Source organism: Palaemon carinicauda, chromosome 16 (genome assembly GCF_036898095.1).
Source record: "Palaemon carinicauda isolate YSFRI2023 chromosome 16, ASM3689809v2, whole genome shotgun sequence".
Taxonomy (NCBI): Eukaryota; Metazoa; Arthropoda; class Malacostraca; order Decapoda; family Palaemonidae; genus Palaemon; species Palaemon carinicauda.
Window position 1 is genome coordinate 20,274,662 of NC_090740.1, and position 27,327 is coordinate 20,301,988.

Below are 27,327 nucleotides of genomic sequence, written 5' to 3' on the forward strand. Positions count from 1 at the left end.
GCTCTCCTTTTAAGAGTACAAAAACCAAAGAAACATAAAGTAGCAACTAGTAACAACCTCTTCAGCAAACTTGTCAACACCAGTTGGGGAGCAGACTCTGAGACAGACAGGCCTAGCACTTTGTTACTCTACTACAGAATACAGTACTGTGCACCAGTGTAGGCAAGATCATGGCATGCACATAAGGTAGACCCAGAGCTAAATAAGTCCTTTCGGATTATTACTGGTGCCCTAAAATCAACACCTCTACCATCTTTATTTAAAATAGCTGATATCCCATCACTTCATATCCAGTGAGAAATGCTAGCAAAAACTGAAAAGCATAAACAAATTAATGACCCTAGGTATCCACTCCACAATCATTAGGAAGCAAGGCGAAGACTAGAATCCTGCAAAATCTTTGCAATAGTGTATGGACTAGAATCAATCAATGCAGCTGCTCATAGGCTAAAGAATTGGCAGGAAAGTTACCATTGGCCATCCATTGAGGCGCTGCCAGCCCAAACGAAGGCCTGCCCAGCCCAAACGAAGGCGTGCCCAATGGAACAACCCTCACCAGGAAGGATTGGGTAACCCTAAAAAGAGCAAGGGTAAAAGTGGGCAAAACTAGAGATAACTGACACATGGAGGTTAGCCACCAACCCTGAATCCCCACATTTGAACACATCCTATGAAGGTGCCCACGGCCCTTCCAGATCAAAATATCAAAGAGGCATACAACAACGTCCTCCTGTGGGTTTGACATTGGTGCGATAGGATGTGATGGTGATGATCAATCAGTAATACTGATTGATCATCACCATCACCATCACAATGCTACGAAGATATTTTGAAAATTACATCAACTGCAGTAGTGTACCATAAATGGGGCAGATGGGTGACTGATTCCAAAATGTACTGCCCTTTGTGAGGAATTTTGACTAAGAGCTGCCTATACCAAAATTACCCTGCTTCCACCCTGTGCCTAATTACCAAAGAGACTTGATGGCTGCTGATGATGAGTTGATGAAGAACAATGTGCCTGCCTAGCTTGACCTTAGCCACTCGTTATCAGATGACCTCACAGGAGACTGCTAAATTCACTAAGTAAGTACAGTATCCTAGCTCTCAGCTTAATGCTTATTTCAAGTGCATTCTTTATCCTTAAAGAAGCACCTAAACTTTGCCATAAGAGACTAACCCACAAGGCATTGGAACAACTCAACTTGATTTAACCTAGCAGTTGAGATGGTTTGCTAGGATTTAGTACCTAGAGCTAAGAAATTAGAGTTGAGGTGCCTGTGGTGAACAGTTTTCATTGGCCATCCAGTAAAGATATAATTACCCTATCAACAAAGTTGTCATACTTGGTTACACTGCGAAATACCCCACTCAGTAATAATTGTTGTTAAGATAGGCAGAATTTAGATGGCCTTGCTGAGAGGAAGATAAATGAAATCAAAGCTTAAATCATTGTCATTGCAGGACTACTATGTCATACCAGTATGACGTAGATTTCTTTGCCTCGAATAAAGGTGGAATTATGTGACCTATGTTTATGTTTGAAAAAGACAATGTTTTTTAGTGAGATGAAAGATATTAAGCAGGTAAGGCTTTTCTAAATGAAATAATGATTTACATGTTATAGGCTGTAGAACTTTGATTTTTATTTCCTTGTCAGAAATACTAAAGTATGTAATGGTTCTTCTAAGAAACTTACTCTTTTCATATTCTAAAATGCAGTTAAGTCTAATATGGTATTAAAAAAAGGAAAGTTATTTTCATTTGGTCATTGATGAAAATTTATATATTATCTAACTCATAGTATATTTTCATTTCTTTTAAAGGAGAAAAAAGCAAGGTAGAAAAAATCACTGGACCCTCTGTCTCCAATATGGTTGCTGGACGAGACAAGAAATTACCCAGCTTTTGGGTTCCTTCTCTTACACCTGGCAATAAAGAAACCAAGTTAAAGAAACCAGTAAGTTTATTTAAAGGTTTGTTTCATTTTCTCTAAATATTTAAGTGTTCACGCAACATACAAACAAGTTTCGTTTACTGGCCACATAAAGCTCATTATGGCTGAGAAAATAGGCCCATGTGCTGTATAACAAGTAAGTTCTTTATCTATTGTACTTGATTTTTTGAATTATTGTGTAGTTTGGTTTCAAAACTGATTTTCCCTTTTATTTATTATAATCTTCATACAACTTTATTTAGGAAATTAATCCATACCATAAAAGTTTATAGTTGTTATTTTTAATATTGTATCATAATCATATTAAAGTACAGTTCAGCTGTATCTTTGGGACTTGAAGCACCATTGTTTTAGGTTTTTCTGATGTATTAGTAGTTTATCTTATTTTCCCTAAATTTCTTGTACTTTACTATATATCACATTAAATGCAAATTAACAAAGTAGGGATTCCTTAGAAAATAGATGAATTCATCCTGATTATCTGAGTGATTGCAATAATTACAGAGGCACCACACTTACTCTAGTTATCATGAAAGTATATAGTATGCTCATTCTAGAGAGACTAGAAAGAAAGATTGGTGAAAATCTGAGAGATGAACAAGCAGGATGTCGAAAAGGTAGAAGTTTTACTGATCAAATTTTCATTTTAAGACACGTACAGCCAAGTGTAGAATATAGAAATCCACTTCTGATGGCATTAGTGGACTATGAAAAAAAGCCTTTGATAGTGAGCATCGGCCAATTTTGTGGAGAGTCCTGCATTATTGTGGAGTTCTTCTTAAATATGTAAATTTTATTAAGTCTGTTCATGAGCATAGCAAGTCAAAGTTATTGTTAATGGAGTCCTATCAAATGAATTTCAAGTGAACAGTGGAGTACTCCAAGGGATGTGTTGTTACTTATGTTGTTTATCCTCCTCATGGATTGTGTAATGCATAGAACAGTTGGGGATGGCAGAGAATGATTGGACTGAATAGGTAACAGGAAATTAGTGGACCTAGAGTATGCTAGTGACACTGTCATTATTAGCAAAACGCCACAGCACTTGCAAAAATTACTTGCAAAAATGCATGAAATAACACGAGAGTGGGCTCAAGATAAATACTGTAGAAGAAAGACAGAGATGATTAGAACAGAATATGCAATGGAAGATGAAATATCATTGGAAGGAGAAAGGATTATTGAGGTGGAATCATTTAAATATTTAGGAACTATGATCTCTAATACAAGGTCTTTAGAGTTTGAGTTTAATGAAAGGGTAATTGTTTACAACACCACGCTCTCAATTTACTCCAAAATAATGCAATCCTGCAGTTATCATCTTCTTGCACAGTGATTAGGTGGTTATTTAAATTCTGGGAAAGCAATAATTAGCAAGATATGTTGAGGAAGGGGGAAGGGGTTATAAAAAGAAAATAGCTTGGTTTCCTCACTAAACAACTTGGAACTGACATGTCAACATCATCAACCCAACAGAATTCGTGATGCCAGCGTACATAAACAGAAGTTCATGATGCGAGCGTACATTTGATATACTGTATATTCAAAATATACTTAATTAGACTGGATAAAATCCCTTTATAGGATCTATCTTTTAAAAATATAAAAAATTCTAATTATCCTATTTAATTATTTAAAAATATAGATTGCTTAGATACTATATTACTCAATTTCAGCATATCACATTCATTTCATGTAAAATAGTGATTTTTAGAAACTCAACTTGTGACGTTTTTATGGTCATTAACGAGTCATCTCATACATACACATATTTTTTGGTCTATCATGAGATATCTAGTATGCTTAGTTTTAGTAATTTTGAAAAAAGACATTGAATAAAAAATAACATATTGATGCTTCCTAACTTTTATAGCACTTCCTTTTTATGAAAGTATTTTTTTCAATATTAAACTTACCCGATGATCATATAGCTGTCAGCTCTGCTGCCCGACAGAAAAAACCTACGGGCGGAATACGCCAGCGATCGCTATACAGGTGGGGGTGTACATCAACAGCGCCATCTGTCAAGTAGGTACTCAAGTACTCGATGTCAACAAAGAACCAATTTTCCCTCTGTCGTGCCACTGGCAAGACCTACTAAATACGCCGTCCCTAACTGGATTTGTTTTCACAACGATTTGGTGAAGTACACTATTCCAGTTTTGAGCTTTCGCTATGCAGGGGTTTTTTCTTCATTTCAAAACTTGAACTCGTTTTGGATAGATTTAATTATGGTGACGAAGAGAGTATGGACTCTCTTTCACTTTTAAATGGCCGACCCTTCCCTTAGACGGAAGTGTGTTTAGGTTTTTGGTAATTTTGCTTAACACGTTATAGATCCATTTATTTTATATCTCTCCGCCTTTTTAGGCCTCTTCGGTTAACTTTCCAATTATTATAAACTTATAAAAAATAAATTTTTATGTTTGTTTATATGCGACCTTTCCTAATAGTAGGCGGTCCTAACTTGGAACCGAAGTTAATTAACATTGAGCCCGTTATATCGTATTTAACCTTTAAAGAATTTAATACTTTTTTAATTTTAATGTTTTATGGAAGAATTTCTTTGATAGTCTCGTACTGTTTTCAAAGATGAACTAACGTTTAGTTTTTTGTCTCCGCAGTTGTTGACGTTCAGAACGTTCAACTTGCGCTCTATCGTTACGATAGAGAGAGAGTGTATCACGGTTTCACGTTGCAGTAAGAGTAAACCGATTCTAGCGTTTCGTTCATTCTTTCTTAGCTTAAATGGTTTAAATTCTAAATAAAGGAACTTTTTATTTGGGAAACCTTTCAATTTCCTTTAGCAAATAACATGTTTTTACGATATATAATTGGGCTCTTCTCTCAGGTGCTAAATCAAGAGAGAAGAGAGAGAGAGATAGAGACGGAGGGAGAGAGAGGAGAATAAACGTTTCGTTCAAGCGGGTAACGTTGTTCTCGTTTTTTACTCTTCTCCCTAGTCGCTGTAGGGGAAGAAGGTAAAACGTTTCTAGGGTTTTATTCTTGTTCCCAGGCTTTATGCGGTGAGAGATTGTAAACGTAGTTTATTTGATCTAGTGTTTAGTCTCTTTTCCAGCCACTGAATTCTTTATCTTTATTTATGTTTTTCTGTTGCATTGTAAAACTGTTTTCGCAATTACTACCTTTTAATGAAGGATAGGATTGCGTGTTTCAGGTAGAAATCAGTTAAAGTTTCGATTTCAGTGAAATAAGTGCAAACAGAAAATCAAAAGTGATAAAGTGATATGCGCAAAGTGTTACAGTGTTGCGTCCGAGGGTTCGTCTGTTCGTGCCAGTTGTTCACCTAGTCCGGGACCTCTTACAAGCTCCCAAGCCCAGGGGAGAAGTAATGTCGAACGACTTATGGGTTCCACAGGCCTTGATCGACGAACAGACGTTTTTCCCTCCGTGGTTTCGGGCGTATCTACACACGTTTGCCGACGTGAGATCGCCCCACCCACACAAAGACGAGAGAGCCCATTTATTCCTCGTCTGCAGAAGAGGTTTCTCGTAAGAAACCATGGACCAAATCTTGCAGCTTTTAAGTGCAAGTCGGTCCCTTCCGCGCAAGTCCAACGGCCTAGGTGTAGCCACTGGGTCAGTTCGGACTCGCTGCAGTCATCCGACGACTGCACACCTCCCAAGAGAGGCAAGGTGGTACCGCAACAGGCAGTAACTCCGTCTGTTGCCGCGCCAGCTGTTTTAGACCCTCAGTCACAACGGACAGTAGCTCTGTCTGTTGCCGTTTTTTGTAGACCCTAAGTGGTCTTTACTGCAGTCTATGCAGACTCAGTTAGCTGCGGTTATGCAGGAGTTTCGTGCGGAGAAGGTTGACTCTGCTCTCGTTAGCCTACAACCTGCCACTGTTGTGCGCCCAGCTCACGCTGAGGCTGCCTGCTCCCACACTCCGGCTGCGGAGAGCTCCACCTCCGATGCGCAATCGACCCTGCCAGACGCATGTTAACGTTAGCCGACGTGCGGCTCCCTCCGTTAACATGCGTGAGCTACCGCATCAGCAGTGGGAAGGTGGAGTCAAGCTGCCGTGTTTTGACGCGATGCGTTAGTTTCCGCAACCCACGGCAGTCCCCACCACGCACCACCACTCCGCTTTGGTTGTTGCCTGCTCCCACACTCCGACTGCGGAGAAGGTTGACGATGCACCCGTTTGCCTACAACCTGCCACGGTTGTGCGCCCAGCATGGCTGCCTGCTCCCACACTCTTGTTGTGAGAGCTCCTTCACCCATGCGCTGTCGACCCTGCCAGACGCATGCTGACTCCCACAGACACACGGAGCACTCCGTTGCCGTGCGTGAGCTACCACAAGCTGCCGTGTTTTGACACGGTGTGTCAGCCTCCGCAACCCACTGTGGTTACCGCCACTCGCCCGCAGCAGACTAGTCAGTCAGGAGTTGAGGCTTCCCCACACAGCTTTGGTTGTTGCCAGCTCACAGACTGTCAAGCAGTTACATGACGTTGCCTTCTGGTCTGCTACTAATGCACCAGTGCTGTATGTCCTCACGCACCTGTTGTGGTTGACAGTTCAGTTTTTGACAGTTCACAGACTGTCAAGCAGTTACATAACGTTGCCTTCTGGTCTGCTGCTTTTGCACCAGTGAGACCCTCACTGAGATAACCTAGCTTTTCTCGGACATGGTTCCTGTAGATGAGAAAGTGCTGTTCTCCCTCCTTCTGATATTCCTTTGAGGACTGTCATTTGGAGAGGAGCCTTAAGCTGCTTAGCCTCCTATGGATTTTAATTAAAGCATAACAAGGCTTCCAGGGATGGTAAATGGTTCCGCTTCAGTCGCTAACCCCGTCTGTTGCCACACCTGCTCCCATAGACCCTAATGGGCTTTGTTGCAAGACATGCAGTCCAAGCTTGTGTCCTTGTTAGAGGTTTTTTTTTTTACGGAGAAGAACCTTCTAGCCAACAACCTTCCTACCGGTTGGTTGTACGCCCTGTTGACGCTGAGGTATCCTACTCACGTCCGCCAGTTGAGATGGTTCCTCCACCGGTGCGACCCAGTGTGGGTTGCCAGTCGCACGTTGACGTTAAGCGACTCTCGGAGGTGGTTGTGGACGTTCAGTGTGTCACTAGGAAGACGTTCAACAACCAGCAGAGGTGACTTGTTGTGACGCAGTGCGGCAACCTCAGCAACCCTGTAGGGGGTTGACTGCACAACCCAGACAGTCTAGACAGTTTCGGGTTGACGCTGTACTTCCTCGCGTCCCCATGGTTGACAGTTCACAGACTGTGCAGCAGTACCATGATCTTGTGTCCGGCTCCGTCACGCATCCACCAGTGCGACCGGATTCAGAGAGTCAGACGTTGCCCACTCCGTTGCCGTTTCCTCATCAGTTTCGGATGAGGAACCCTCTGATGAGGACATTGCTGAACAAGACGATTAACCCCCAGCCCTGCTATCCATCCAGGAGATGCTGAAGAAGGAACACTGCCCTGTCAGGCTGTGGATGAGTCTGGTTAGGACACTGTCATCCGTGGTTCAATTTGTGTCACTTGGAAGACTACACCTCCGTCCTCTTCTGTATCATCTAGCTTTTCACTGGAAAAGGACAAGACGCTAGAAGCGGTCTCGGTTTCCGGAAAGATAAAGTCTGGTCTGACTTGGTGAAAGGACTTTATCAACCTTTGAAAGGGTCTTCCCCTGACTGTTCAGACTCCCAACCACGTTCTCTTCTCGGACGCATCGGACGTAGGCTGGGGTGCGACATTAGGCGGTAGGGAATGCTCGGGATTATGGAACTCGAGTCAAAGGACAATGCATTTCAACTGCAAGAAGCTTCTGGCAGTACGTCTGACCTGGAAAAGCTTCAGGTCTCTCCTTCAAGGCAAAGTGGTGGAGGTGAACACGGTCAACACCCTGCGTTGACGTACATCTCCAAGCAAGGAGGGACCTACTCTCTGACATGGTACGAGTTCGCAAGAGACCTCCTCTCCTGTTCAACAGGTCTAGACTTTTCACTAGTAACGAGGTTCATCCAAGGCAACTTGAATGTCATAGCAGATTGTCTCAGTAGGAAGGGACAAATAATTCCAACATATTGGACCCTCCACAAGGATGTATGCAAGAGACTTTGGGCCACCTGGGGCCAGCCAACCATAGATCTCTTCGCAACCTCGATGACCAAGAGGCTCCCAATACTTTGCTCACCTATCCCGGACCCAGCAGTAGTTCATATAGATGCCTTTCTACTAGATTGGTCACATCTAGATCTATATGCATTCCCTCCGTTCTAGATTGTCAACAAGGTACTGCAGAGGTTCGCCTCTCACGAAGGGACAAAGTTGACGCTAGTTGCTTCCCTCTGGCCCGCGAGAGAATAACTCACCGAGGTACTTCGATGGCTAGTAGACGTTCCCAGAACACTTTCCCTAAGGGTGGACCTGCTACGTCTGCCACGCGTAAAGAAGGTACTCCAAGGCCTCCACGCTCTTCGTCTGACTGCCTTCAGAATATCGAAAGACTCTCGAGAACAAGAGGTTTTTCGAAGGAGGCAACCAGAGCGATTGCTAGAGCAAGGAGAACATCCACCCTTAGAGTCTACCAATCGAAGTGGGAAATCTTCCGAAACTGGTGCAAGTCAGTATCCGTATCCTCGACCAGTACCTCTGTAACTCAAATAGCTGACTTCCTCTTATATCTGAGGAAAGAACGATCTCTTTCAGCTCCCACTATCAAGGGTTACAGAAGCATGTTGGCATCAGTCTTCCGTCACAGAGGCTTAGATCTTTCCAACAATAAAGATCTACAGGACCTCCTTAAGTCTTTTGAGACCACGAAGGAGCGTCGTTTGGTTACACCTGGTTGGAATTTAGACGTGGTTCTAAGATTCCTTATGTCAGACAGGTTCGAACCACTTCAATCAGCCTCCCTGAAAGATCTCACCTTTAAGACTCTTTTCCTGATATGCTTAACCACAGCTAAAAGAGTCAGTGAGATTCATGCCTTCAGCAAGAACATCGGATTCTCATCCGAAACGGCTACATGTTCTACAACTTGGTTTTCTAGCCAAACACGAGCTGCCTTCTCGGCCTTGACCAATATCGTTCGATATTCCAAACTTATCGTATGGTTGGAAATGAACTAGAAAGAGTATTATGTCCTGTAAGAGCTCTTAAGTTCTATTTTAAAAACCTTTACGAGGCCCGTCTGAAGCTTTATGGTGTTCAGTTAAGAATCCATCTTTGCCTATGTCAGAGAATTCTTTATCCTATTTTATCAGACTGTTAATACGAGAAGCTCATTCCCTTCTGAATGAGGAAGACCAAGCTTGGCTGAAGGTAAGGACACACGAAGTTAGAGCTGTCACAACTTCTGTGGCCTTTAAACAAAATAGATCTCTGCAAAGTATATTCGACGCAACCTATTGGAAAAGCAAATCAGTGTTCGCGTCTTTTATCTTAAGAATGTCCAGTCTCTTTACGAGAACTGCTACACTCTGGGACTATTCGTAGCAACGAGTGCAGTAGTGGTGGGGGCTCCACCACTACAATTCCCTAATTCCAGAACCTTTTTAATCTTTCTCTTGAAATATTTTTGGGTTGTCCGGAAGGCTAAGAAGCCTTTCGCATCCTACTTGATTTGGCGGGTGGTCAAAATCATTTCTTGAGAAGCGCCTAGATTAGAGGTTTTGATGAGGACCTTTAGTATGGGTTGCAACCCTTCATACTTCAGCTCCTAGGAGTCGCTCAGCATCCTATGAGGATCGCGAGGCTCAGTCGTCTTCCTTACCAGGTACTTATTTATTTTATGCTTGTTATTTTGAATAACTGCTAAAATGAAATACGGAATACTTAGCTCATAATAATGTCAACATGTAATGCTGGTCTCTACCCACCCCCCTGGGTGTGAATCAGCTATATGATCATCGGGTAAGTTTAATATTGAAAAATGTTATTTTCCTTAGTAAAATAAATTTTTGAATATACTTACCCGATGATCATAAATTAAAGGACCCACCCTTCCTCCCCAATAGAGACCCAGTGGACAGAGGAGAAAATTGGTTCTTTGTTGACATCGAGTACTTGAGTACCTACTTGACAGATGGCGCTGTTGATGTACACCCCCACCTGTATAGCGATCGCTGGCGTATTCCGCCCGTAGGTTTTTTCTGTCGGGCAGCAGAGCTGACAGCTATATGATCATCGGGTAAGTATATTCAAAAATTTATTTTACTAAGGAAAATAACATATTAAAACAGTTCACATTACATTTGCCGGAGCTAGAGGGCAAAACTGAGATGAAGAAGGTAGCAAGCCCCATTCCAACCAATGCAAATACATATTCACAAATGCAAGTATCTATTTACCACAAAAATAGAATAAAAAATGTTTCCTTACTTTACAAACTTTGTTATGCTCTTATACAGGCACTGTATTGATTTTCTATACCGAAAAAGAGTTAAACATAATATAGTACACTTTTGTACGCTTTATCTAACCATTATGTTATTATCTGTTCAGTATAACTATGTTTTTGAGATTCGTAATTTGGAGACTAGGTTGAGTTTAGACTTTGATATAACCTATTGTTTCAGTGAAGCTACCTAGTATTCATTATGCTATATATTTTAGGTTGCAGGCATGATCAATGTATAAATAAAAGAACAGGAATTTAATAGGGGATTTTATTGGTTAGCCATAGTAGAGGCTAGGAACACCACAAATAGTTTGTGTTAAGGCAAACCTTTGTTCAAAAGTACTTTTCATCTATTGCTTCATCACTTGTATGGATTTTTGAGCTGGCATTACGGTCATTTAATTTATTGGGGGTATTTTGGTCTTTCTTTGTCTCAAGAACATCATGAGTGGTTTGTCTATACTGTTATACAAAGTCTTTTCTTAATATATTAAGGTAGGTCATTTTATTTATCCAGTTTACATATGTGCTTGGGTGAAGAACCTGCCTATGTTAATCTATGAATAAGTTAGACCGTGAGGTTCCAACACCACCCTTTGCTCTTTTTGGTTGCTAGTACTGAAAGCTATTGGTATGGGGAAGATGAATTTAGCATTACTTAGACTCAAATAAGTCGTCAGATTATTATTTCCATCATTGATTTCCAAGAGATTTACCATATTTGTTTGAATGAATGAGTATTAAACCATATGAAATAGCAGGAATGAAGTTGAACCTTTGAGAAAAGCAATCCTATTATTCCATGCTTATTCTACCTCTATCACTTATACATAATTCTAATTTCCTTCCCTCTCTATAAGTCAGAAGGAATACCAGGAGGTATTTATATTATGCTATGGGGCAGTAATTGTACTATACAGTAGTAATGTATCACATATCTTTGTCTTTTCATATTCAGTTTAACTTGGTATCCTTAAATAATTTATATTTTAATAGGTTAGGTATTCATTCAAGATTTTATTTATTTTTCTGTATTTCAGGACAAGACTGTGTATTGCCCAATAAGTGGAAAACAACTGAAAGCCAAGGATCTCATTCCTGTAAAGTTCACCCTTGCAGATGCATCTAGTTCTTCTTCCTTAGAAGGTCAGAGGGACCGCTATAAGTGTCCTGTGACTGGTGATGTCTTACGCAACAATATTCCTTGTGCAGTTTTAAAACCAACGTAAGTTAACTTTAACAATTTAAGAATTCTGTATGGAAACTACAGTATAGTTTTTTTTTAATGCATTCATCCTAAAGGTTATTTTAATATACTGTAGTTTAAATTAATCAATTTTCCTGAAATACAAGTCTCATAAATTGTATGATAGCCCTCAAGCAGCAAAATAACCATGATACAATACCCCAAAGATAAAGTTTTTTTATAACACAATAATGCATCAAAACTACAAACATAACCCAAAAGATATGTCAAATGAATTAGAGGTAATATCATGATATATCTAATTATTTATTGCTGAAGCAATAAAACCAGAAACTCGATAATGAAAGATAAATCCCTGCCAAAGCCAAAATGATCACAAGTAGCTTCATGCTGTTTACCACTTTAAATTTCCTTTGTTCCGTAACTGACATACAAACCACGCTATTTAATAGGGGTATTACTTTTGGCGTAGCTGAAATGACGAGCCATTAAAATTTAACGAGGGTTTACTGTACTACCCACACCGCTAGTTAGCGGGGGTAAGGGAGGGTAGCTTGCTACCCCTCCCCTCACACACACCTGTGCTTGAGCTCACTTTGCTCTCGGCTCGGATGGTAGACGGACGTGTCCTCTTTCATCCTCGCCGCTCATTGGCAGCCTTTAATGCATTTTTGCTATCTCTTTGACAGGTTTGTGTATGATGTTGGCCTCTGCGATTATGCGCACCTGTCCTGGATTACCCGACCGCCCCTGCGGAACATTCATGTCGGCGGTTGAGACTGACCCTCACACCCTTTGCCCTTATTGTAGAGGCCAATGGTGTGACAGTAATAACAAGTGTGGTGAGTGTAGGGAGTGGTCTACCTCCCAGTGGAAGAGGTTTTCTCAGCGACGTAAGAAGTCCAGGCGGGATCTTTTTCCTTCGAAGGTTTCTTTGAAAGGAGAAAAACCCAAGGACTCTTCTTCCGTGGCCCAAACCTCCTCCGAAGCTCCCACTCGATCGGTCTCTTTCGAGAGACTGTCGAGTGGTAGCGTAGACCATGGTACTGTTTTCCAAGCTCGGGGTTCGAGAGATGGCGTTGCCTCCCCTAGCGAGGCAGCTCCACCTCTCCCCCCGGTGGAGGATGTGTCATTAACCCATCTATTTCAGCTTTGGTCTTCCTTGGGGCTCGAGGGTTCGCCCTCCAAGGAAGCATTACTTGACTACATCCGATTGGGTGCCGCTGTCAAGCAATCGCTGACTTTGGCAGAGGTTGATCCTATTTCGATTGTCGACGTTGTGGTGTCAGAGGTATCCAATGTGGTATCTCCTAATACCTCTGCCTCTTCAAATCCTGCAATAGCTAAAGGCTTAGTTTCTCCCGTTCCTGCTCAACCAACGAGGGAGAAATTAAGTCCAACAGTCTCTCCTGCTAGTGTTGCTCCCCCTCGGGGGAGTTCACTTACAGAGACTCCTCTTTGGAGGACTGCAGAAGGTCAGCTTGCTGATCCAACGGCCCCCAGAGGGCGTATCCGTCGCAAGGCTCGCCTTCCTCTTCGCCAGAGAGGCCTTCCTTCACCTGCGGTGAGGAGGCGCCTCTTTGGTTCATCCTCTTTGTTGCAGTCCGCCGCAGAGGAGCCTCGTCAGCGTTCACCGACTGTTCCTGCTATGGTCCTGGACCTCTCAGCGGATCGTTCGCGATCCCCTTCGATGGAAGGTCATCCTTTCAAAGGACACGTCGACCTTCCACCCGACAGACCTGCTGACCTGCCGTCGCCGTTCCTGAGAGCTGATGCGCGCTACTCGCCTATTAAACCTGACTTGCATGCTCGTCAGGCATCGAACCCTATTACGGGGCATCAAGGGCGTATGCGCCATTGCGCGCATACGTCCCTTACGCGCCATGCTAATGATGGGCATGTGCGCCAACGTTCTCCTGCGCGCCAGGCTTTGCCTGAGGTAGCGCGCCAGCGCTCACCTGCGCGTCAGCGCGCCACTGCGTGCCATCAACCTCCTGCGCGCCAGCAACCTCCTGCGCGCCAGCGCTCTCCTACGCGTCAGCGCTCTCCAACTCGTCAGCGCTCTCCAACGCGCCAGCGCTCTCCTGTGCGCCAGCCCTCTCCTGCGCGCCAGTGCCCACGCACAGCGATCTCTCCTGCGCGCCCACGATCTTCGGATCTGGGCGCTGTCGGGAAGTCAAAGAAGACTTTTCCTACGCGCCATCTGCTGTCTCCAGCACGCCAGCGCTCGCCATCGCGCAGTCACACGCAGTCACACGCAGTCACCCTCTCGCTCCCACGAGGATACGCGCCCGCGCCCATCCTCTCCTGCAGTTGCGCGCCACCATACTGACGCGCGCCCGCAAGATGTGCGCCCACGCGCACAGGCTCCAACTGTGCCCCCGCACGCCAGGGGTATATCTTCTGCGCGCGCGCGCGCGCGCGCCCTACAACATCTACTGGGGCGCCCGAACTCTCGCCCGCACGCCCGCGTGTCCAACGACCTGACCCTGCGCGCCCACGCACGCGCGAACATTTGCCCGTGCACGTGCAATCAGTCTCCTGCGCGCTCTCCTGTGTGCCCACAGTCTCCTGCGCGTGCTCCTACGCACCATCACTCGTGCGCGCCCTCGCAATCGCCTGCACGCATACGCACGCGCATCAGCAGTCTCCTGCGCGCGCCAGCAGTCTCCCGCGCGCGATCCCTGGTATTCTCCATTGCGCAAGCACCATTACGCACCCCCGCGCGAGGCTACTGGACAACACACGGCAAGGTCTCCATCGCCACATTCCCCTCCCCGCAAGCGCATAACAGCTCGCATTGCGGCGGAAGGAAACCATCCAAAAAGATCCAGGATCCCTTTTTCTTCTTTTCAGGCGAATCCCCCTAGGGAAACTCCTCCCAGGGATCCGTCGATCCCTGTCCCTCCAGAGGGAGTGTCTGACAGCGCGGCTGTCAGTCAACAACCATGGTTCGGTGCGCTAATCAGAGCAGTTACGCAAGCTTTCAAGCCTGTTCTCTCTGAGTTAGGTCACAGATCCTTGGCTGTTTCTACCCCTCTGAATAGAAAAAGAGGAGTTCCGGACGCGGTGACTTCTCCGAGAGCTAAGTTGACTTCTCCGAGAGCTAAGTTGACTCCTCGCAAGCCTTCGAGGCAGATTCTTTCACCCCCCCAGACTTTTTCTCCTTCCCTGTCGGACGAGGACTTCCCGTCCTCAGGGGAGTCACATGAGGTGAGACGTCCCCCCATCACACCAATGAGGGAAACTCCACCTCGCGTTGAAAATCTTCCCGGGTAGGGGCTGAAAGGAACTTGCCATCGTCTATGTTAGAGTCCTACATCTTTCCCAGGAAGGAGTCGAAAGACTCGAAAACGGTACCAAAATCCTCGACAAGACTTAGGACGGAGCCAGCTAGCCACTCGGAGAACGTCTGCGAATCTCCCCAAGAAGAGCCTTTGGGGACAGGAGACTTCGCTGCAAGTCCAACATCCGGAGGAGAACTACAAGAGTCAGAGCATGCATTTTGGTAGGTTCTGACTCTTATGAGGGCTCTCAATGGGTTTGCCAACCCAGAGATCCCCCCTTGAGAGGGCAAAGACACGGTCCTGGACCGCGTATTTGGCACTCAAAAACCTTCTAAGACCAGTGCGGCTCTGCCCTGGTCTCAGGGGATTAAGAGTACCTGGCACAAGATCGCTGTTCAGCTCTCTGAGTTGTCCTCCTCCAACCGTTCCAGTGCCGGCAACAAGCTTCTCCCACCTCCTCGCGTACAGCAAAGGAGGTACTTCGAGATCTTGGAGGAGCCTTGTTTAGCTCTTCCTCTCCACCATTCGTTGGAAGAGCTTACCAGGGGAGTCCCTCTCGAGAGACTCTCCAACCGGCAGGTCTCGTTCTCGGCAACCGAGATCCTTAACCAGGAGAAGGTTGCGAAGTGTGCTATGCAAGCCACTTCGTGGCTGGATATCTGGTTAGGGACCTTAGGTATCCTGATACGCTCTGAGGACTTCTCCAAAGAACGTACCAGGAAAGCTATGGAGACGTTCCTCCTCTCAGGCACTCGCACGATCGAGTTTCTGGCCCACCAAGTCTCGAACTTGTGGGCAAACACCATCCTGAAACGTCGGGATGCGGTGGCTGAGAGGTTCCATCAAAAGGTCCCTAGCACCGAGATAAGTAGGCTCAGGCATTCTTCCTTAGAAGGAATGAACTTGTTTGAGCCTAAGGATGTGGAACAGGCCGCTGAGAGGTGGAGGAAGTTCCACCAAGACTCCCTCCTTCATAGGGCTTTGACATCTAAGCCCTATAAGCCTCCAGCACCCCAGCAGTCCCGTCCGACCAAGACCACAAAACCGACAGCGGCAGCGAAGACATTGGTGTCTAAGCCCTTTCCTGTCAAGGACAGGAAAGGCAAAAAGTCCTCCAGAGGAGGTAAGAATCCTAGAGGGAGCAGCCTAGGCCACAAACGCTAGGATAGGCAGTCGCCCTGCATGTCCACCAGTGGGGGGATGCCTACAAAGTTGCGCAGACAGGTGGCAGCAACTCGGGGCCGATTCCTGGATGATTTCCCTAATCAGTCAGAGATATCGCATCCCGTTCACAACATCTTTACCTCCCCTGACGACGAATCCAGTGTCATTGAGCTCCCTTGCCATGGGATCAGCAAGGGGGCAAGCCCTTCGGGCAGAAGTCCGGACCGTGTTGAAGAAGGGCACTCTCCAAGAGGTCCTCGGCGGGTCCCCAGGCTTCTTCAGTCGACTCTTTCTTGTAAAGAAGGCGTCTGGAGGCTGGAGACCAGTCATCGACCTCTCGGCTCTGAACAAATTTGTCAAACAAACTCCGTTCAGCATGGAGACTGCAGACACGGTCAGACTAGCAGTGTGACCGCAAGACTTCATGTGTACTCTGGATCTGAAGGACGCGTACAGTACTTCCGAATCCCAGTCCATCCGTCTTCAAGGAAGTACTTAAGATTCAGCCTAGACAACAAGGAGTACTAGTTCAAGGTGCTGTGTTTCGGTCTCTCCACAGCACCTCAGGTTTTCACCAGAGTATTCACCCTAATATCTTAGTGGGCATACAGGATCGGCATCCGTCCCCTCCGTTATCTGGACGACTGGCTGATCCTAGCAGACTCGATGTCATCCCTTCTTCAACACCGGGACAAACTTCTGGGACTTTGCCAGGATCTGGGGATCATGGTAAATCTCGAGAAGTCCTCTCTGCTTCCCACTCAAGGACTGGTATATCTAGGCATGGTTATAGACACCAATCTCCACAAAGCCTTCCCATCAGACAACAGGATAGCTTGGAACTTGATGGACTTTACCCTTCGGATTACTCTTTTCTCCAAGAGTTCTTGAACATATTCTTCCAGAACGGGGGTAGAGTGTTGGAAGAGCTGTGGGAACGGAGGTGGAGTGCTGTACCAGCTCCAACCCAGTCCTTTCTTGATTAGGCTGTGGGCCTAGGGATCGAAGGTCCAACGATCCCGAAATAGATGAAGTCCCCCTCCTACCAGAAGCATCTCATTTCTGTTGTTGTGGACCTGAGGCCTTGCCCCCTTGACCGTGTCCTCCCCTGAATCCCCTTCCTCTTGAAGGGCGTCTAGAGGAACCTCTGGCTGCTCCTCTAGCTCTTGGACGAAAGGTCGTCTGCCTTTCGAACGCTGGGTTGAACGCAGGCGACTGAGTCGCCACCGCTTGAGGTACCAACTGGTACGTGGTTGGAGGTTGTGCCACCATCTGAGGCACCGCGGTCGCCGGAAGTTGTTGCTGCTGCTGTCTATAATGCTTAGCTGGCCGAGAGGATAGCCTAGGCTTCTTTGTCTTCTTCTTAGGTTGGGGACCCTCATCCGGGGAAGGCTTTCTCTTAAAAGTTAGGCCCCACTTATGGAGAAGGTTCCTATTCTCCGTGGCAGCCTTATCAACTACCTCTCTGACCACTTCATTAGGGAAGAGGTCCTTACCCCATATACAAGAGGAAATCAGTTTCCTAGGTTCGTGCCTCACTGCAGCCGAGGCGAACACGAACTCTCTACAAGCTCTCCTACCTTTGATGAAACCGTAGAGATCCTTTGTCACTGTGGCCAGATGGGTTGTGGCCACTACCATGAACATGTCTTGGTTCTTGGGGTCACTTACCATTGTTTCCAGAGTCATCTGTAAGGACATCGATGCAGCAAGTCTCTCCTTTGTCTCTTGCTCCCTGCGCAAGAGAAAATCTGACAGCTTTGGAAGGTCCTCACCGAACTGATGTCCGGCAATATCGGCTTCCAACTTCCCGACTGAGAAGGTAAGGTGAACGTCCTTCCAGTCTTTCTGGTCCATGGGTAAGGTAAGGGATAACGGCTTGCACTCCTCCAAGGAGGGACATGGTTTCCCTGCCTCAACTGTCTTCAAGGCAGCCTTATATCCCTTTTCAATAAAGGGAAAGGCTCTGGTAGGAGAAGCCACAAAGGAGGGATGCTTCTTACTCAAGGCTGGTATCTTTCAGTTTGTGAAGTCCCTCTCCTTCATTGAGCTCGTTAGTAAGGCCTGTGCCTTACTATGGTCAAAGACTGTGACCTCTTTTGGCTCCATCTCCTCCTTTGAGGCTGGCTCCTTCCTAAGACGGACATAGCAGTCCGGGTAAGACTCCTTATTGGGCCAGAATTCCACTTCTTCAAAGGGAATTGAACCCAACTTCTCTGATATGACAATCTTCCCAGTTGTTATAGGCATGTGTTCGGCATACCTCCAAGGATTGGCATTCGAGCACAAAGGAAGATCCTTCACGTTGAGCTTCTTCTGGGGCCCACGTGATGCTGCAAGTCTACGCATCTCCAACTTCATTGCAGCTTCCTTTTCATCATTCTTCTTCTGCATCTGTTGAATCATTTCAACAATGGAAGAAAGAGTCCTTTCCAGTTCATCTGGGATAGCAGATAATGTTGATGGAACAGGTTCTGGGGCCGGAACCGATGTAACCGACGCCTCGTCGATTTCTTCCTCCTCAGTATCAGGATCCTGGGTCAGCTCCTCTTCCTGCCCTTCTGCCAGAAGGTCCTTTTCGGTGTACTCGGACACTTCAGACATCCTATCGTCCAGTTGGATGTCTTGTAGGGCGTCCGAGACTTCAGAATCTACCGTAAACTGAACTGTCGGGATCTCCGAATGAGGCTGAGGAATCACTGCATCCGCAGATGCCTTAGGAAAAAGGTAGGCCCTCATCTTCTCGCTTGGAAGGTAGGGGCCTGAAGTATTCTTCTGAAAACCCCTCACCCAGGTTCGTAACTTTTCCCTAGCTGCGTCCCTTGATTCCGCCGACTTAGGGGTGTCAAATGCCTCGGTAATCAGGTTAGAACAGATAGAACATACCTGAGGGTCCCAATACCGGAGATCACCTTAGGAGACTGCGCATGCTGCGTTCCTCCTGCACAACTCATGTCCACAGAAGTTTTTGCTGTGGACATTGCAAAACATGATCCCGCACTTCGGATGGTCCTCCTGTAAAGAGAAGAAATTCCATGAGTATCAAGTGAAGACATGTCACTGGATAACTATTATTAATATATATAGCTTATAACAGTCAAGCTAGAGAGGAAAGAAGGAAAGACATACTTGTATTTCCTGCCCAGCCAATTGCTGTAACCTTCCAGATATTAAAATTAAAGTTAAGTCTCATTCTAGAATAATCTTCATCATATTTTCCAGAGGAAATTTTAGGTGTAGCTCACACCATGGTAAAGAGTTTTAATATACTGGATAATTAATAAAGAAAGAGCTCACTTTCTTTATCCTGTACGGTCTCAACCAAAGGCTGTACAAGGCAACACCAAGTATGTTGGAAGAACTTTAGTGTTACAATATATTCTATACTATAGTTTTCTCCATGCAGTATATACTATATTGTACTGTAAAAATACTGGCAACTGTATATAATATAATATCCTGCCGGCCGGCACGTACCCTAGTATAGTTTAAAGGTATACTACCTTCAGACTACTGGGCGGCAGATCGCTGGTTCAGTGTGTGTGCCGGCCGGCAACCAAAAACAACAGCACCCGGCTGCCGGCCGCTAATCGTAGCGGCCGGCAGATCTTATGGTGTGCTTCCGTTGGCGGCTGGCAATGGTAGGTGATACCTATGCCGGCCGGCAGTAAATAAGAACCAGAGAACTTCCACCCGCCCGGCTGCCGGCCACTCAAGCCGGCAGCCAGGCTAGGGGTACAATACACTAATAAGAAAACAGAATGAATGTAAGGATATAAGGTGGCACTGCCTTACAGCCTTCCATCCAGAAAGAGTGAACATAAGGAAGGGGAGAATGTAATATTCAGGCTTCCTTCTATCCATCGCCTGCCTGGCTCTACCGACAGACATGGATGGTAGACCAAGGGAGGTCTGGGGAACACTCTACAGAAGTTAGGCCTCTGCCAGCCGGCACGTTTTTGCCGGAAGGCAGAGGACTGAGCCAGTCCCACATCCTAACCTACTCTAGGTACAGATGTAGAACGACGGCCAAGAGTTGTAATAGCTAGGCTATTACTAAGGATAGGGGGGAAAGGGGAAAAAGGGTCCTGCAAACTTTGCTCTAGTTTGAGATTTACCCCAACGGCTAAGAAAGCTCATCCTAGCCTAGGGTTTATCTATAGGGAGGGAGGTCAGCAATACTTGCCACCTTCCTCAATACCAAAACAAAGTTTGATGTTGCTATTCACTAGGAAATGGGGAATCTTATCCTCCAATCCCAGAATAACAACACTGGACTAGTCTGCTAGATCACTAGAAGAAGGAATCATCTCGTACAGAAACCTTCGGATGTGGTCTAGGGAGACTAAGCCTCCTATGTCTGTACCTAACCTTGCAAAGGAATCTCATTCTCTATGCCAGGAAGATACAGACCCCAGACTAATTACTCTGATGTTCTGCCACCTGAAACCAGTCACTCTGGTTACAGGATTAGGACAGAAACACCCTAGTATAGTTATACCTGAATACTATTCAGTTAAAACCACTAGGATTAAGCCTAAGGCTTAACTCAGAGGGAAAAAGGGATTGAACTTAATCTCCAGGGGAGAAAAGAACAACCGGGGAAGTGTGCGAAAGTATACTAAAGCCCCATAGGCTACTAGCCTAGGTGCGGTGAGAATTGATTACCTAAATCACCGAAACTCTCTCGTATACAATCTTGGAAGATAAATATTCAACAATATCTTATATGTATAAATTTGCCAATAGCTTCAATAAATTCAAAACACTCGGAAATCTGTATATCATGCATGAAAGTACTAGGGCCCAAAGGCCTAGGCTACGAAGCCTAGCGTAGGCCAGGATCGGTTACCTCAATCGCTGAAACTGAATTTACTAACGGCATCATATAAAGAATTCCTATTCGTAAAGCTAAATAGCTAGATTTATTAAAGCATAAGGACTGGGAACGTCGCTCTGGCTAACTAAATGACTCATGCATAGCGAGCGACAGCGTCCAGGACGCCTCAGGTAGGCAACAGCTCTTGTTTACGTTAATACCACTTTCGATTTAATTCAAAACACCAAGAGCTTACATTTATACATAATAAAGATAATACTCAACTTTCCAGAGGCAGAAGAGGCTGGAGAAAGCATCATAATGTTGAAATAAATCCAAGATAACGAGAGAATCACAAGGGAAACATCGAGTAGTTGAGCTACGCGATAAGGAATAGAGATGGCGCCGTTGGCGGCATTGTCTACACACTCGAAGCGGGATAGGAGAGGTACCTTATTAACGGCTCTCCTTTCATTCTCGTTTTTCGTTTTCTTGCCACTTTGACCCCTCGAAGTGTTTTTTCTGTTTGGGGTGAAGATAGCTATGTGGCGTGTCAAGAATACGTCCTCTGATATTACGCAATATCCCATTTAGATTTATTTAGGGATATTCGCTCCAGGAGTTAGAATTCTGGATACCTTAAGGTAAAATTCTCTGGGAATATCACTGTAGTCAAGTACACCCTAGGAAGCTGCCCTAAAGGAACTTCCATTAGGACAACATGGCCTGAGCCCAAAAATCAAAATTGTAATTACAAAAAATAAAATTACAAATGCAAAGTATACAACGTTAACAGAGGGTAGGGTGCAAATCAAAACCACAATAAAAGGACAGTAGGGAGAGTAGGCAAGGCAGGTTAAACCCACTCCTTATAAGGAGACAAGATCAAAAAGAAAAAAGGGGTTGAAAGAAAATAGGACCAAGTTACAATGGTTCTTCAATATCCGGAGGAACTATACTCCCAACTGCCACTGTCGCAAATTTAAGGGCCTCTAAGGATTTTAAATAGTGACGTTTAAAGACTGTAGGAGATTTCCAACCGGTGTACCGTTTCAAATCTTCAAAATTCATGTGATGGAAACAATTAACTGAAGTCGCCACTGCCCGGACATCATGGGCATGAGGGACTGAAAGAGGATTGGCTTGTTTAATAAAATAAAGCATTTGCTGCCTAATGCCCTTCAGGGAAAGAGTTCCACCATGTTCCCAAATAAACAAAGGGCCTGAAGATGTAATAGAAGTTCTATGCAAATAAGCTTTGAGAGTGTAAACAGGACACAGGGAGGGATCCTGAGATAGTGGAACAATTTTCCATGGGGTCCATCTGGACTGGGGATCCTTATTTTTAGCCAAGAACCGCCGATCCGGTGAGAGTATGACCTCCCCAGATGGAAGAAAATCAATGTGGCCCGGTTCTCTCGATAAAGCTGATAGCTCAGATATTCTGGCTCCGGAAGCTAAACTCAACAAAAATAACGTTTTCCGAAGGAGCGTTATGTAGGAGCAAGAATTAGTATCAGTGTCAGAAGCCAATTTAAGGTCATCATTGAGAAACCAAGAAACTGCGTTAGGACGTGTTGCTGGTTTCAGTCTAGCACAAGCTTTTGGAATGGATGAGAAGTACGAATCCGTAAGATCAATATTGAACCCGAATTTAAATATCCTCTTCAAAGCGGATTTAATCGTGGTAATGGTACTATGGTACTAGCAGATAGACCCCCTTCAAACAAAGTTCGAAAAAAGGTAACTGCCAGATTGGGAGTCATCGTCTGAACATCCGAGTCTCTTAGAAACTTTGCCAACTTCTTAACAGCAGAATCATACTGCCGAAGGGTAGAATCCCTCTTATCCGATTCCAGGAAAAAAAGTGTTAAGAGGATCGATAGCAGCATCTTTTTGAGCAGCAAATTTCATGAAGTCCATAAAGTTAGGGCATTCAGAATTCCTGAGGAATATGACACACTGCGAGTTTGTACTGTTTGAGTCGGCAATGGGTTGGGAATCCGTCGAGGATGGAGACCTAGCTCCGCCAGGAGAGGAAACCAATTGCTCTTCAGCCAGTTGGGAGCCACGAGGGCAACCTGACCTTGGAAGGACCGGAGCCTGTCCAAAACTTTCATCAACATGTTGACCGGAGGAAATGGGTAGATCCTCTGCCAGGTGTTCCAGTCAAGTGACATGGCATCTGTGGCATAGGCCAGAGGGTCCAGGTTGGGGGCTACATAACACTGGAGTTTGTGGTTGGAATTTGTGGCGAAGAGGTCCACCTGAAGATCTGGAACCTGCTTGCAAATCCAACGGAACGACTGTCGGTCCAGGGACCATTCCGATTCCAGGGGAGTCATCCGAGATAGGCATCGGCCACGACGCTTCTGACGCCCTCTAGGTTAACTGCTGACAAATGCCAATGGTTCTTTGTTGCCAAGGAAAAGATGGTAATCATCACCTGATTGATGTAACCGGACTTGGAGCCTCCCCTGTTGATGCAATGAACTACCACTGCACTGTCCAGAACTAACCTTATATGTTGATTCTGGGACAGGGAGAGCCTCTTCAGGGTCAAGAAGACAGCCATGGCTTCCAGAATATTGATTTGCATTTGACGAAAGGTCATTGACCACAAACCCTGTACTTCCTTGAACGGGGAATAACCCCCCCACCCGGTGAGGGAGGCGTCCGTATGGACTACCAACGCCGGCGGAGGGTACTGAAGGGGTACCGACTTTGTCAAATTCTTGACCTTTGTCCATGGGAGAAGTCATTTCTTGAGTATAGATGGAATTTTTTAAACCTTGTCCCGGAGACTGTCGTTTGCACTGGACCGCCACACCCGATTGATGTCCTTAAACTGTTTTATAATTTGTTGGTGAATGGTGTGATGTTACCTCATGGGATGTTATTACTCACTTCCAATAGGCACAAGATCTTCATATTGAAAGTGTTATTCAGCCATCCTCATCAAGTTAGTGACAGGGTAGAGCATCTGGAAAGCATAATATTTATTCTTAGAAATATTTGTATTGTATTTTTGTATTATTCTTTCTAACCTTCACACTAGAATTATCATAAGACTCATAAGCTTTTGTTTTCAGTGGTGATGTTGTGACCATGGAATGTGTCAAATTGATTCAGAAGGATATGATTCACCCTTTGACTGGAGTCCCACTCAAGGAAAGCGACATTATAGAACTTCAAAAAGTGAGTTATAGTTGTATGATTATGAACTTGTAATTATTGTATACAGTAGGTAGTGTTGATAAATCATAGTGAGGGTACACACACTTCTATTTTTCAGTGTGTATCAATGCTACAGTATATGACTTTGAGCTATTTTCAGTATAAAATTGAGAAATTTCCTGGCAACTTTAGATGATTGAATGTATTGTGAAATTTCATTTGTCATTGAAAGATTTTATTCTAATATTTAAAGTTCTACGATTTTGAAGTTTGAGTGCTGAAATGGTGAGACCATCTTTAAAACATGTCCTCTAAACCTAGTTACTGTGTCTGATAGGAATTCTAAGCATAAAAAGGTAAAAATGTACAGTATATTAGGGGTTTTCTCAGAAGGTGAAGCTTAACATTGTGCAGCAAACCAAGGAGGTAATTGTATAGCTAGTACACTCAGACTTGGTAAGTATAAAGTATCTGAGTCATAAAATGTTAATAACCTTGCTGTGCATTAGTATATAGTAGCTTCTTGAACACCCAACAGGATTACCAAGATACAGATTCCCATCACTACAAAGTAGGTAGGTGTATATGTCTCTGGGCTATAATATGTATAGAAGCCTGAACTATACAGTATATAAACTTGAATGACTTCAAGAAACAAACATTAATTTATCAATAAGTGCCAACAAGGATTTTCCAAGGGGTTTCTTGAATTCTTGAAGAACCAGATTTCTTCGTAAATACTGAATGTCAAGTGATGCTTGAACATGAATAAATTAGGCAGTAGGTTGGCCAAGACACAAGCCACCTGTTGAGATACTTTGCTAGAGAGTTATTGGGTCCTTTGACTGGCCAGACACTACATTGGATTCCTCTCTTTGGTTACGGCTTATTTTCCTTTGCCTACACATGCACTGAATAGTCTGGCGTATTCTTTCCATATAGTCATCTATCCTCATACACCTGAACACTGGGACAACCAAACAATTTTTCTTCTCTGCACTTTAATTGTTTAGTGGCTACTTTCCATTTGGTAAGGGTAGAAGAGACTCTTCAGCTATGGTAAACACCTCTTCTAGGAGGACACTCCAAATCAAACCATTGTTCTCTAGTCTTGGGTAGTGCCATAGCCTCTGTACCATGGTCTTCCCCTGTATTTGGGTAGAGTTCTCTTGCTTGAGAATACACTAAGTCTTACTATCTTATTTATCTTCCTCTGTTTTTTTTAAGTTTATATATGAAAGGTCTACTTTGATGTTACTGTTCTTGAAATGTTTTATTTTAGTTGTTTATTACTTCTCTTATAGTGTATTTATTTCCTTGTTTCCTTTACTCACTGTGGTAGTTTTCCCTGTTTGAGCTCTTGGGTTTATAGTATCCTGCTTTTCCAACTAAGGTGGTAGTTAGCTAGTAATAATAATAATAATAATAATGATATGTAGATTTTGGTAGTAGACCCTCTTTAAGGCATGTTTGGTTGATAACAATGGCTGCCTCAGTAGCATGAATTTTATAGTCTATCTTCTCGATAGCTTGAATGATCTTCTTTTCTGGATTACTGCGTTCTGCCAGTAATTGAGCAAAAGTCATTCTTCATGGTTGGGAAGTCAAATTCAGGATAAGTCTGAGAAGAATATTTAATATAAAGTTCACAATTTAGATAAAAAAAGTTATCAGCCTTATTGCCTTATTCTATGTTTGGGTTTCCCCAGGTCCCTCAGTGTGAGGCACCTTGTATATCCACCAGAGTTGCTAATGCATCTTCCAGTGTATTTTGCATCTTCCAGTCTTAGATGGTCTGGGATGCATCTTAGGTATTTATCAAGCTTATTCTTAAACACATCTGCGCTCACTCCTGATATGTTTCTTAGATGAGCTGGCAGCGCATTAAATAGTCGCTGCATTATCGATGCTGGTGCGTAGTGGATTAATGTCCTGTGCGCCTTCCTTAGTTTTTCTGGAATAGTTTTTGGCACTATTAATCTACCTCGGCTTGCTCTTTCTGATATTTTTTAGCTCCATGATTTTTTCAGTAATTCCTTCTATTTGCTTTCATGCTTGTATTATCATGTAGCATTCTCTTCTCTTTTCTAGACTGTATAGTTTTAAAAATTGCAGTCTTTCCCCAGTAGTCAGGGTCCTTAACTTCTTCTATTCTAGCAGTATAGGACCTTTGTACACACTCTATTTGTGCAATATCCTTTTGGTAATGTGGTTACCATATCACATTGCAGTACTTGAGTGTACTATGTACATAAGTTTTGTAAAGCATGATCATGTGTTCAGCTTTTCTTGTTTTAAAGTGTCTGAATAACATTCCCATTTTTGCTTTACATTTAGCCAGCAGTGTTGCTATTTGGTCATTGCATAACATATCCCTATTTAACATTACACCAAGGTCTTTAATTGCTTCCTTGTTTGTGATTGTCTCGTTATTAGGTCCCTTGTATGCATATACCATTCCTTCTCTGTTTCCATAATTTATTGATTCAAATTTATCATAGTTAAATACCATCCTACTGTATTTATCTCCGCCCGTTCATATATTTTGTTAAGATCTCTTTGTAGTGAGTTCCTATCTTCATCACAAGTAATTTCTCTACTTATTCTTGTGTCATCGGCGAAACTTCTCACTACAGAGTTTTTAACATCACAGTCTATGTCTGAGATCATAATAACAAACAGCAGTGCAGCTAATACGTACCTTGTGGCACGCCAGATATTACCTGATTTTCATCTGATTTCTCGTCATTTGCAACCACTATCTGTTTTCTGTTTTGCAGGAATTCTTTTACCCATTTTCCTATCTTTCCCACAATATTATGCTTTATCTTTTTTTTCTCTAATATATTATGGTCTACCTTGTCAAAGGCTTTTGCAAAATCTAGATAGATCACATCTGTGTCTTTTTCATTTATCATATTTTTGTATATGTTTTCCTAGTGTGCTATCAGTTGGGTTTGTGTAATTTTTCCGGGCACAAAACCGTGTTGACCTATAGTAAACAAATTATTTTTAACCAAATGATTCATTATTTTCTTTTTTATTACCCTCTCATACACTTTCATAATATGTGATGTTAGACTATCAGGTCTATAATTGCTTGCCTCTAGTCTTGATCCACTTTTGAAAATAGGGGTTATATAAGCTAATTTATGTTTAACATATATCTTGCTCATATCAATGAGTATCAAGAGGATCAACTTCTTTCCTCATGATGTAATGGAATGGGTGAAACAATACTGGTAACGTCCTTTTAAATGACAATGCTGGATTGCAGGGAGAGGCGCTGGATTTATATTGGCTGCCTCCGACGCCATGAGCGGAGCAAGTA

General features: G+C 44.1%; 1 protein-coding gene across 1 annotated transcript in view; it reads left to right on the forward strand.

The window, feature by feature from the left end:
- Nucleotides 1-27,327, forward strand: part of LOC137655685 (nitric oxide synthase-interacting protein homolog) — a 137,175-nt gene that overhangs the window by 99,542 nt on the left and 10,306 nt on the right. Inside the window, exons 5-7 of the mRNA XM_068389644.1 lie at nt 1,827-1,960; nt 11,383-11,567; nt 23,912-24,017. Of these exons, the coding sequence (XP_068245745.1) occupies nt 1,827-1,960; nt 11,383-11,567; nt 23,912-24,017 (425 nt within the window). The remainder of the gene's footprint in view (nt 1-1,826; nt 1,961-11,382; nt 11,568-23,911; nt 24,018-27,327) is intronic.